This window comes from Aptenodytes patagonicus, unplaced genomic scaffold (assembly GCF_965638725.1).
Source record: "Aptenodytes patagonicus unplaced genomic scaffold, bAptPat1.pri.cur scaffold_250, whole genome shotgun sequence".
Classification (NCBI taxonomy): domain Eukaryota; kingdom Metazoa; phylum Chordata; class Aves; order Sphenisciformes; family Spheniscidae; genus Aptenodytes; species Aptenodytes patagonicus.
Genome location: NW_027472176.1, coordinates 2,166 through 15,537, shown reverse-complemented (window position 1 = coordinate 15,537; position 13,372 = coordinate 2,166). Strand labels below are relative to the sequence as shown.

At 43.5% G+C, this 13,372-nt stretch overlaps 1 protein-coding gene across 1 annotated transcript in view; it reads right to left on the bottom strand.

The window, feature by feature from the left end:
• LOC143173768 (protein ELYS-like) overlaps positions 1 to 10,180 on the bottom strand; it is a 36,175-nt gene extending 25,995 nt beyond the window's left edge. The window contains exons 1-6 of the mRNA XM_076363920.1: positions 10,060 to 10,180; positions 8,576 to 8,829; positions 6,248 to 6,428; positions 5,265 to 5,472; positions 3,903 to 4,019; positions 2,829 to 2,913 (exon numbers count right to left, since the gene is read on the bottom strand). Of these exons, the coding sequence (XP_076220035.1) occupies positions 2,829 to 2,913; positions 3,903 to 4,019; positions 5,265 to 5,472; positions 6,248 to 6,428; positions 8,576 to 8,829; positions 10,060 to 10,180 (966 nt within the window). The remainder of the gene's footprint in view (positions 1 to 2,828; positions 2,914 to 3,902; positions 4,020 to 5,264; positions 5,473 to 6,247; positions 6,429 to 8,575; positions 8,830 to 10,059) is intronic.
• Positions 10,181 to 13,372: the final 3,192 nt, after the last annotated feature.

Below are 13,372 nucleotides of genomic sequence, written 5' to 3'. Positions count from 1 at the left end.
CTCTTACCAGCTCCTCCTCTAATCTTGCCAGAGACTAATGGGTGAAATATCCCTCAGCTCCTCCACCAAGCACAGCCAACAGCAAAAGCAGAACACAGAGGGGACGTGGGATGCACATGGGCAACGCGTTTAGGATCACAAATTACTACAGAGTCAGCAAACTACTTTGAGATATACAGAAACTCCAGCAGGGTTGTGTTGAACCTCCGATACCACCATTTTCTAAGTAAGCATTAACTGAAATACTGTCTTTCCAAATACAGCATACATTCAAACTGTCTACAATGCAACACATGAATTGTGTGTATTGTGGACAAATAGCAGCTCTACAATTAAAAAAACCCAACAAGCAAACCACCAAACAAAATCAAAAACCAACAAAAAAACACCACCAAACAAAAACCAACCAAAAATCCATCATACCACATTCGACCCAAGTTTCCCAAACTTTCAGAGCTCTAAAATGAACTGGCACGACACAACGCATTCTCATATGATTTGATGTGATACCTCCAATTCACCTAATCTGAGAAGAGACAAGCTTTCTCTCAACCGTTCTAGGAAATGCTACCTATAAATATCGAGACTGGCTTTAAAAAAAAAAAAAAAAAAAAAATCTGACATGACTAAAAAGAAAAATGCTAAATTTTGCTCTGAAGCATGCACAGTTCATTCTATTTTATCAAGTACCTTTGGACATAACAGAGACGTGCAGAGTAGATAAGAAAAATCTAAACCGCCTCTTTGAAAAACTAGCATGAAGCCCAAGCAAAGAACCTCATTTTTATTGTAGAAGGAATAATCACTAAAGCCAATTTTAATAAAAGTTGTCCTGAACAAGTCCACCATTCGAAAGACCGCTTCATCAGATGAAGTACTAAAACTCCATAAACCTGTTAGAGGTGAATTTTCACTGCTAGAAATTTCAACTTTTATTCACATAGAAATGTTGGGGGGGAGCCAGTCCCCCCCAGAGTTGGGGCGGAGGGGAAGGGGGAAATAATATCAAACAAGTCCTGCCTAAGACAGCTTCTAAAGCAAACCAGTATAGTTCACATTTTCCACGCTGGGGCAAGCAAATCTCAGTTAAGGAACCCCACTGTATGGAAGATGTTCAGTAACAACTTTATTGACCAGTAAAATACGAAGACACTTCTCAAATGAGGTGCACTGGTCAGACTCTGATACGAAAGTAGAGGCTGTACACTCTGTCCATCCGCAAGCATTGTGTAGGACAAAGGTAAAGATGTGCTCCGTGACCATGACTGGATGCACGAGATTTAGCAGCTGCCGAGGTGGTATAAAAAAGATCTTTGAAAGCACAACTTAAACACACCCTTAGGTTGATTTCTTGAGCACAGACTTAAACCAGCCTTGAAGGCAATGGAGACAGAAGTTTGAGGCTCATTTACAAAAAGACAGTGCCACATGTTCCAAAAGTCCTATTTGTGACCTTTTACCACGACACAAAGTCAAAGATGCGCTGTTTCATAGCCTCAAGACTGATTCCTGGAAAGTAAAGCACTGCTGTAGTAGAAAAGTCTTTCAAGCTCCCATGAACTCTATTCAATGAACGAGGGTCAACAGTAGTCCTCCTTGTTTACTCAGACTTGGCCTGGCAATTGGGAACACCTCTTAAATTTTCTGCCACGGAAGACAGACAAGAAACTTGACTCAGCCAGTCACGCAGGCAGACAGCCACGTAGTACTGAGCAATCTGTGACTACAAGCAAGTATTCTGAGACCAAAAGTGTCCGCTGTGGAGCACAGATCCTGTCCTAATGCACCTTTTGGGGGTTTGGGGGGGCTGGGAGTTAGTTTTGGGGGTTTTTGGCAGTAGGTGTTATCAGGTCTTGGCATGAAGCTACATGTGTAAGTGGCTCATCCGGAAGCGAGCTGAAGAGCCCGTCTTTTTGCCCCAGAGGGTCCAGCTGTTTAGTTCTCTCTTCAGCTACCTCGTAAGATTGGTTCCTGTTTCAGTCTTCCACAACACTCATCACAGGGAAGCAGAAACAGCAGGGGAGTGAAATATCTCACATCCAGAGACTGGTGCCTGACACCTCTTATAAGCCTGTGAATGCATTACTGGTTGCATAGTCTGTAGAGGGTTAAAAGCCTCACATTAACTACACCACAGCTTTCTCAGGTCACAAACACAACAACAACAACAGTATTTAATCACTTTGTGTGCTTTTTTAAAAGAGTGGCAACGGGAATTTCTAGGAGACGCATGTTTAGAAGCTGCTTTTAAACATTTCAGCCTTCTGAGGTGGAAGCTGACACTCGTCACGTCTTACTCAGGAAAATAAGATGACCAAGAATTGCTGCATAGTAAAAGGTCCCCCATTTTAACATTAAAGTGTTGAGACAGAACAAAGCAGCCACGAGAGAAACGGCTATAGACCAATGGGGTTTTTTCCAAAGAAGCACACAGTACAAGGTACGGTCTTTGCCGCTGCTAAGGCTGTAGCTACAAGTAACTTTAAAAGAGGATAGCCCCGTCTTCTCTTCCTACGTGCCATTAATTTGGTGTTTAAATGAAGAATAATTTTATTTGTAAAAGCTGCTTCCTCTTCAGGAATTGAATTCAGTTGGGCTCTTTGCAGGTGAATCCAGTTGGAACACTCAACACTGCAGTATGAAATTGTACGACTTGTTTTCAAAACCTATGGACAAAGGCCATGCCCAAGAAGACTCAGCAAGAGATTACTTCCTTTTCATTCATCTGTGAATTTTGATGGTAAATATTACCCCTGCCAGCTTAACTGATACTCACTTCGAGAAAATTTAGTACTAGTTTCATCCTTCCACACACATGCACGTCTTACCTCGTACATGACTTGTCCTGATGCCAAGCGTTTTCTGTCACCAAATGCTAACTGCAACAGATGTAAACTCACAACATCACCTTCACTGAAAAAGGTATAAATTATGACATTTGATTACAAAGCTGCTTTATAGTCCTCATTACCATTTTATTAGATCAAGACTGAAGTTTTCCTAATAGCATGCTCTTGCTGAAAAGAAAAACAGCACTTCCCAAAACATGGCAGTCGGTCACATTTGGACGCTAAAACATAGAGGAGGAAATTTTGACACTAACAGCTTCAGGGGCAAATGCTAACCATACAGTTTGAAAGCTTTTAGATGTTGTATGGACTAAACCTTGTTGGAAAGAGCTCTGCACAGTGAAGAGTTCTCGATCAAAGCTGCTTTAAGGTCAAACCTAAAAAGATTGCCACGCTATGAACAGCTGAGCTGATGAAATAGCTTGCTGATGCTGAAGGAGGGAGATCTTTCTCCCCTTCCCTTACCACCAAAGTCCCAGTCCCTCTCTTGCATACGCTGCACCCTTCCACACGCTCATGTGATTCATCAGCCCAGCAGGAAACCATTGACTTTTCTGCTGAACAGCGATCGTGCTCTGCCACGTGAGCTGAACTGGCTCATGAAGGCTCCAAAGACTGCTAAAGTTGGCACAAGGTAATCGGCAATACCCTCACCTCCCTCCTTTAGGGGCAGGTTGGCAGGCTGTCACATTGGCACGTCTAGTGTGTCTAGATCTGCAGCCTCAACTACTTTTAATGGTATTTTAATACCATGGTACGAACAGCAAACAAATCGTGAAGCAGTCATCAAGAAACAAGAAGTCATTTAAGAAGGCAAGCACAAAACTACAGCCACTGTTGCTTTGCCTTCTGTCAGAAGGTAGGAACTAGGAGGTCCCTCTTCACGTCTGTTAAATCCTGTAAAAAACGGCATCGTAGGCTTAACACCTTCCGTACCCGAGAGAATCTCCTGCACAGCTAAATAAACAAAACAAATACACATGTATTAACTGTATGGGAACAAGTATATGTAAAAAAGAAGAATTCAGTGGCTTATACGAAGTTTTTATTCACCTTTCTTGCGTAGACTGGACAGCCCACAAGTAGCAACAATTGCGAGGATCATTCTCAGGCTCTTGAAAAGTAACAGCATAGACAGGAACCCGTCCTCCTTCAAGCTGAGAGTGGTGCCTACGGGTTTAAAAAAGAAAAAGAAAAAAGGTGAGCCTACTGGCCCTAACTGTTTGTAGACGGGTAGAAGCATCTTCTGAGAAAAGAGCACCTTACATGCTTATCCTCAAAGTACAGAAGGTCATACTTGCATCTCAAACAAGTGAGTCAAGGAAGCGACTACTTCTTACGCAACAGCCAAGAGGTGAGGAAATTACTGACCGTCAAATGCAATAACCTGGGCTTATGCCCTCCTCTGCCGGAGGAGGAGGAGGAGAAACATAAACGATCACTTCAGCTGCCAGGCAAAAGATTGTCCAAACTGTTGTAGCCTACTCCAATATCGAACTTAAAATGCAGCATATCTTCTGTGCACAAAGTTAAACCAGCGCCAAACAGAAGTAGTTTCTCGTTGCTTTACTTGGACTATGTAAAGCATTTTTCTTCCAGACTTCTGAACCTTATTTGTACCTTCACAATCTATTCTTGCCACCTAATTACTGCTCCACTCTCTCTCTTTATGCATCCAATAGTTTCTGGAGAGTCACTGCAGATTTGCTCAAGTGAATCCCTATCTCAATTTGGTCAAATATTTCAAGTGAGATTGCTCTTTGGCAGATTTAAAATCGTCTCTTAGTTTTTCTGCTGCTTACAAATTCACATGTCCCTTGTGCTCATCTCCAAGTGTCCCAAGCAAACTTTCATTCACATGCATCGTTGCCTGAAACGTAGGAAAGAATATATTTTCCGGCACACATCAGCTATTGATTTTTCATGTCTCACTAGTTTCATCCTGGACACTTTAGAGAATATTGTCACCAAAATCACATTATTGACATACTTAAGCCTTCCAATGTATGCCCTAATTGCAGGAACTGGTCCTGAAAAATAGTTTTTAAAACCGGTTTCATCGAAATACACACATTGCCTGCTTTCACTGAATACCACGGGTAGAACAAACGGTCTCATACAAATCAGCTCTGTCACATCCTCGCTGCTTGACACAACCCAAAGCAGCATGCTTTCCACAATTCCTCAATCCACAGGCACACTAAGGAAAACAGTCCTAGTCCACTGGGGAGAAGGCGGTCCACTTAATCCATGTGTGACTTAATAGTTGTTCCACAAGAGGATTTCTAAACATTCCAAGATTATACTCAAAATTCCAGTCCCTGAAAAAGTTCTCTTGACATTAACATGCTTCCTTAGGCAAAAAATTGAGACGCCGGCACCTCCAGGCATGGCCAAGTGTAAAGGCCTACTTACTCCCTCTCCAAAGTTTTCATATCCCATAGTGACAGGTAGCCGTCCGAAAAACCCACAACGAGCTGATTGCTTCTGCTTATGTAGCACAGGGTTGATATCGCTGTTCCTGAAGGATTTTGTAATTGAAAACAGAGATGTCTCCCTTCTCTGGTCACCGTTTCTCTTCTTTGTGGAACTTCAGCAGGAATTCTGGTGACAACTTCTAGGCCTACACACACAAAACCACGCAATAAATGAACGTGTTATGCCATTTAGGTTGCATTTTAAACGTGACATAATCTAATTCTACCGTCCCAGGCAGAATACCCACTTATGCAACACTTTTTTTCCTATCTCCATTTTGTATGTATTCAAAGACCATAAGAACTCTCCGACTGGACAGGTATTCTCACTCGTCTTTCAAAACCAGGTAAAAGTGTAACCTTCACAGGCAAATTCTTCTTGGACTCTGTAAGTCAGGACTTTGGGCCTCATGACGAAGCTCTCTGAAGTGGCATCAGCTCCTGAAGCCACTGTTGTAATGGCCAAAACAGCGTATGCAAGCTGAATACACAAATTAGAGATCTCATTCACCCGAATGCATGACTTTTGGTAAGTCGGATTTATTTCAAAAAACAAGACTAAAATTTGCCCCGAGCCAATTAACAGAAGCAGAAGAACATTCCCAAGAAATAGGGCACCTCTGACACAACTTCCTATCAGGCAGCTGCACGGACTCAGACGGTAAAATTCCCACACCTCACTGGCAAGAATCAGAGTGACACAGGGATCTTGGTGGCAGGGGGGCATTTCCAGCATTAGAAGGAGTATTAAGCCACTCCCATTTTTAGTCAGTTCAGGACTGTAAGGTGTCAAACCGCCACCTGCAATCAGGGGTCATAAATGTCTGCACACTCGTATCTTCAAGGTGGGGGGCATATTGTTTATTTACAAGACACAAGTTTTCTTACTTCTAAATTCAAGTTGAAAAACTGCAGGCTTACCCGATGCTTCTGTTTCATTCTGACTGCAAGCTAAATCATCCAAACAAAGGTCAACCAGAAGTAGGTGACCAACATCTGTAGCCACTGCTGCCACTCCAAAGAGCCATCGCAGACTCTGATGTAGGTGCTGAGTGCTCACACTGGGTCCTCCGTGATTAGTTATGGGTTCTATAGCAGTTACCTACAGGAAAACTACAAGTTACTGTTTAAGCTGCTTGACAAGCCAAAGAGAAATCACTCAAGAGTGGAGCCAGAATTAGCACATCGGAAACAAGAAAGTACATACAGGATCATAAGACATAAAAACAAAGCATTGTTCCCAATTGTATCGAGGCGGGGGCGGGGGCGGGAGGGAAGCCCTGCACAAAAATCTGTTACTGCCTTCCATTTACTAGATTTCCTACAGTTATTTAACTGAACTAACTTCAACTTCAATGGTGCATTCTAGTATTACAGCTTACCAATTTCCATTTCCTACCTAGAAACAATTAGCTCTAAGAAACTTAGAAAACCAGTTATATGCCAGAAACTTTACCATATTTAAGGGACTTAAGTTTAAGAAAGACAAAACTACATCTAGTTCTCCCACCGCTCACAGCCCACCAGCACTGTGATGCAGTCTATGCCTTCTTTGCCAAACAGGTATTAGGATGCGTGGTGGCGGTAAGTCAGGCGGGACAGCGGCCAAGTCGCACGGTAGACACACCACTTCCACGGGGACGAAACATTTTCAGAAAGTGTTGAAGGGACACGCTGCCCTAGTGAAATTTACACTCGTCCTCATTTAGAAGAAAAATAACCACCAGAGAAAGTAAAAAAGGTTTTAAATGCGCACCAGCACTTTTATGAATGTGAACAAAAATTTAAAAAGCCAGCCTAAAACAACCTGTGTCCTGTCTATGCTGATCTAACTAATCTAATAGGAAAAAGATAGGAAGCAAAATGAAAGCAACAGACCAAACGTGCTTGGAATCAAGAGCATTCAGGGCAGAAGAGCAGAAATTCAGGTAAGCTTTGGCTTTATTCCAATATTCATAACCTTTACCACACAACAGCCAACTTCCCCCCCCCACCCCCAAGGCTTCTTCATATTTTCTCCTGAACCATCTTTTTGTGGTGTAGACAAACTCCCCAACACAAGTGATAGTTATAACCACGTTCTATTCCAAATCACTGCTGCAGACACAGATCCAATATGTGACGTGATCCTTCTTAACCTTTCCTTTTCCTATTCCCAGCTTACTTAGATTTAAGAAAGAAAACCTAACAAAGCTATGTCATTTTTCACAGCCACAATTTACTTACTGATTATAGGCTTATGTCAGCACACAGCTTGCCTCTCCGTCTGAAACGCCCAGATTTACCCAGATGATAGGCAAACTAACACAGAGGAGCACCAACCCGGCTCCTATCTTCAGAAATTACCACCGTACAAATGCTTACTACTGGTAACCGCACTGTAGCATTACAAACAAACAAAACTCCACCTGTATGCTAGCAAGTCAAACCAAATCACGTTAGGGAAAGCTGAGTAATAAGTAAGTATTTATTTGTTGCCGATGCTGAGAGGATAAAGATGGAGTGAATCTTGATGTTCTATTAACTTACGCTGGTTCTTGTTTACATGAAGATAATGAGACTAGGGGACATTACATCATTGGAGTTTACGGGTTATAGAAGACAGAAAAAATTAGTAACGTCACACCAGTGTATCCCACCTACACAAACACAGTCGTCAATAAGCAGAGATTCAAGGACTGCAGACTGAAAGTCGATCTTTCAACAGTCTGTCGGATAACTCTCTAAAGGCTCTTTTTTCCTACCCGAACTCAACAGAAAAATGTGTTCTGCTCTCAAGTCACCTGCTTGCTAGCCTGAGATTCATGGGAATGTGTCTAAGTCACGCACAGCTCAGCTACGGAGGTTTGAGATATTTTAAAGAAAGACGGTATTTCTGACAGAAATTAACCGTTTAGGAAAAGTATGTTACAGGCTCTTTAAAGAGTGGGGTCTTCTTCTTTTCACTCTGGCCCAAAAAAGGTATCTTTCAATGCCTTTTTGTGGAAGTGGAGAATTAGGTAACTACGTGCTCTACCACAAAACCAGAAAACTTCTTTTACGATCAGTAAGCTCAAAAGACAATGGTGCCGTTAAGGCCGAGATTTTACATCAAGGCTCTCTTGACTGGATCCTCTGAAGTGGCAGTATGTTAGTGCAACATAGAAAAAATACCTCCTACAAAGAGACGCTCCAAAGCTTTTCCCGAAACAGGATTATGCAGCGCCTAACAACATAAAGGCTTTGTTTCTCCAATTAAAAAGGACGTACCCTTCCTGGAAGAACAACTGCTTTAGCCACTCTTGATATTCCAAGGTCGTACAGACAGAGAACACTTCCCTCTGCTTCTTCCAACCCAACCAGCAGTCCAGTTCTCTTCTGCCAGGAAAACTCCTTTACCACACGAACAGTGGGAGGCTGTTCATTTACTCCACTGAAACGATATGCAGAGCGCCGCTCTCCTGTCACAGAGTTCACTACCTCGAGTTGAGGACCACGCGCCAGCCATGCTAGGCCATTTCTCCCTGTAAGAGAAAAGAAAGCTGACTAAAGCAAATTTCCAACAGAAGATGGAAACAACTGAAAAAATCACAGTCACCGCCCCTTCCCTTCAATAAAAGTACCTAACAGAGGAAGACCGACTTACCTAATTCTGGTCCATTATTTAAAATCACCCATTGAAATCCTCAAGCAATACATCTTAAAATTAACAACCTTATTACTTTGCATCTCTACTTGTCATTCCTGCACTGAAGAACTGTGGTGGTTTGGGATAAAGATTACAATACCTTGATCTATACTCTTTATACCGTTTTCAGCTTGGTTTTGCTGGAAATCCTCTCAATCCCTACGGGAATACAAGCATATTTCAAAGCATACTTCAGATATAACCAATCTAAGCCAATTCATTTCTAGTGTATTAATTTTACTTGACACATGCCGACTTTGGGCAGGGATTTGGACTTCAACAGGAAATTATCTTAAAATGGGCACCGTGTTAGTAAATTTAAACTCTTACACGTGCTGATTACAGAAAGAAATTAACACATTTTGTTCCACTGACCTACTTCAAACTCAAAGGAAGTATTAACTCGATCACTGCCCTTACAGTCAGGCAGAGAGACTCTACCTGGTCTCAACAGAAGCCTAGACATCCCGGTAGGCACCCAGCTCTACTTTCAGGTCACCCAGAAAGTCAACTCCCTAACCTGCTTAGCCACCTTCAGCAACTCTCACTGGGTACTCATCTGCATCCTGTCAAATACTTTGGAAATATGGCTGCAGCGCTTAACAGTGCTATCCTCTTCCTTCTGTTTTTAGTCAGACTCAAAAGGAAAAACCAGGGGGGGTTGCCTCTGTAACACTGTAGAAGAACTATTCCTGCGTGCGATGGCATGACGGTCACAGAGCTTGAGCTGGTGCAAATAAATAGGGCCCAAAGCAACGCTTTTACCTTTTTGAAAACTGCCTTTTGTTTCTTTAGAAATTGAGGAGGGCTCACTGACTCAGCATGTTTAAGTAAACTATTTTCATAGCACAAGATTGGTGCGGGTGGTTGTAATGTCAAAGTTTAACTCTACTAACGTTTTAATTTTAGCATTTTTAATAGTTAAAACATCCTTTTTGTTCTCTCGATACCTGATGCATCTTAACAGCACCACCCGGACACAGCTGATACTATGACCCTATGCTTCAGGTAACCTCCGGGCAATAACAACTTCATACCAAGACCGAAGTTAAAGGAAAATGCTCACCTCCAGAAAACTTCCCGCGCAGCACAGAGTCGAGGCTTATCTCATCTTCCCCAAGTGCCTGAATAGTCCCCTCTGGAAACCGCAGCAGACTGCTCGTTACCTGCGCCGTTAGGTCTCGCATTCTTCACTGTAAATAAGGAAACAAATGCAAAAATAGACTCCTGCCAGCCACAACTATTTCTGAGATTGACAGACGTTCCATCAGTCTGCAGTGAATAATCTCCTATCCATCTCCTGTAGCTCTTTTCCTTAAAAAAGTGGCACTCAGGACGGTTTTTGATCTCACAGCAGAGCAAAAGGAGAATCCTTGGCTTTTCTGATGCCTATGAGATCACCAACAAGAAGTGATGCAGAGGTATCGACAAGACAAATAACAGGGGAAAATAACCCCAATAGACTGGGTTCAAGTCGACTCACATAGGTTAGTAAGAGGCGATCTGAGAAAAACCGTATTTTAAAAAGCTTCTCGGCAACAGGTATAAGTCTCCATTTGTGCTTTCCCTTGATTTTATACTTCATTATTTATTGTCAATTGTCTTCTAGCAGATTTCACGCATCATTTACGTCTTGTCCGCTTTTTGCGTGTTTATTTTGCACATTAAGGAATACCGAGTTCTTAACTACCTGCATTCTCAAATTCTTCCAGAAAATGTACTCTTGAGATGTTCACATTACAAGCGATACAGACTTTCACAGCTCATCAAGCAGAGAGTAGTTTTCCACACACTTATGACGTAAACACCACACAAGCACTTTAAAACACTGATTTTCTTCTATACTTAAACCCTCCTATTCCTTACTCCAGTCCTTTCCTTCCTATTGCCTGTCCTTATCACATCTCTGCAGTCTTCTGCAAAAATTTCTAGGCCTTTCAGCCAGTTTCCACACTTCTGTAGGTGCTCCACAAAGAGGTCACCTTTCAGCATGTCAAGAGAGATGCTTTTTGTGGAAAAACTTAAAAGCTGAAGTGATTTGCAAGACTAAAGAGGTGGCTAAATAAGAGATATTCCATACGCATGGAAATACAAACCACTTTAAGTAGCAGTGTTTTGCAAGTTCTGTGGGTTATTGAAAAAGCCTCTGGAAGACAAGACAGATTTAGTTATCTTGTTCAAACAGCACCGCTTTCGTCATGAAGCCTCAAAAGGAAGATAGTAGACGTAGTTCGCTGTTCCTGGGTGTTAGGCATGCCGACCAGCTCAGGCATCAAACAGAACCCTTACCCTGTGCTACAAACCAGTACAGCCAGCCACTTCAATGTGCACACAAAGCCTACTGCATTAACTGTACCATACATGTTCTCCTGCAAAGAAAGTTTTATGATTGTTTCTTCCAGCGTGCACTAATTGGAATTGGCATTGGGATCTGCTGTACTTCAAGTCACAAGCACTCCATTTGAGACTCTGTTCAGTAACTTCTGCCAGCATGGAAACAACGAGCGCGTGAAACGCAGGAAGAGTAAGTCAGGGTCCGCGCTAAGCACAAGTCAACATTTGGAAAAAACTGTTGCCGATGGCAAAGCCAGTATTGCAGGACGCGGCTGCAGCCGGCCAGCCTGACCACTGCCAGCAGCCACAGCTGGCACAGGTCAAGTTCCAAGCGGGACAACTTCTTTGCAGTAGTTTTGCTGGGTTTGCTTTTTGGTACTTGTCATCATTTCAAAGCGACAGCGGGACGAACTTTTGCACTGCCTCTAGGGGCTCCAGAGAGTAAAAAGCCCCACAATTTGACCAGCATGCTGGCTTAGCTTAGTTGGAATGCTTCAATGAATATGTTTTACGAGTAACCCTTAGTACCAAATACTAATACAGATCTATCGGGTTGGTGAAGAGCGTCTTTTAAATGTTTCCGCTTGTGCCCATTGCCTCTGGTCCTGTCACTGGGCACCCCTGGAAAGTACTTGGCTCCGTCTTCTTTACCCCCTCCCTTCGGGTATTTAGATGCATTGATGAGATCCGCCCTGAGCCTCCTCTTCTCCAGGCTGAATAGTCCCAGCTCTCCCAGCCTTTCATCACAGGAGAGATGCTCCAGTCCCCTCTAACCATCTTTGTAGCCCTTCGCTGGGCCCTCTCCAGGACCTCCATCTCTCTCTTGTGAGACTGGGGAGCCCAGGCCTGGACACAGCACTTCAGGTGTGGCCTCACCAGTGCTGACGGGAGGAAGGGTCACCTCCCTCCACCTGCTGGCAACGCTCCTCCTCAGGCAGCCCGGGATACCGTCAGCCGCCTTTGCCGCAAGGGCACGTTGCTGCCTCACGGTCAACTTGGTGTCCACCAGGACGCCCAGGGGCTTTTCTGCCAAGCTGCTTTCCAGCTGGGCAGCCCCCGGCATATACTGGTGCATGGGCTTGTTCTTCCCCAGGTGCAGGACTTTGCACTTCCCCTTGTTGAACTGCACGAGGCTCCCGTCAGCCCGTTTCTCCAGCCTGCCGAAGCCCCTCTGGATGGCAGCACGACCCACTGGTGTACCGCCACTCTTCCCGGTTTCCTATCATCAGCCAGCTTGCTGCGGGTACACTCTGCCCCATCATCCAGATCGTCAATGAAAACACTGAACAATTAACGCCCCCTCCCCGCCCCCGCCAAAGTAGCCTACTTTCAAATATTCGGTTCGTCAGTCCGGCTTTAAGGGAGAACACTGACTATGACAACGTACATGAAGGAATTTTAGGCAACAGCACAAAATTCCACAAAGAGCACCTATGATTGCAGTGAATTAAAAACAAATGAACCTTTTTTGTAAATAAGCACGGAGATGTCTGAAAAACAAGTCTGTGTGGTAAGTACTTCATGAGTGCTACTGTAATATATTACAGTAGAAGCAAGAGAGTTTTAAGAAAAAGAGTGAACAAGTATCTTCCCGTAGGGCAGGTCATAGCATTCCCGGAAACTTCTCATCCGCATGCTCCCCAGGAGTCACCCCGAGTCACCCTGCCTTTGCCACTGCCTACCTCAACAGGCCAGGAGCACAGAACTTTGTGTGGCCAAATTGGAAATCAAATTTTAAGACACTCTACTGGGGAGATTTGAGTTTAAAACCAAACCACTCACCACCCCAAACTCCCCACCAAAGCAGAAAGAATTCTTCTCTGGCGGATTCTGGTTTACTCCTGAACACAGCTCGCACCTTGACACAGCGTAGTCCCGTCTACAGTGCACGTCAAATGTGCTTATCAGTCCAATACCACCGCTAAGAACCATCAAATAAGTAACACTCCAACACCTGGACCATTCACGTCACTTTACATTTAATCATGCTGCAGTTATTAACTGCGTATAAAAGCGTGTGAAAGTATAAAAGCTGGAGCATCAGG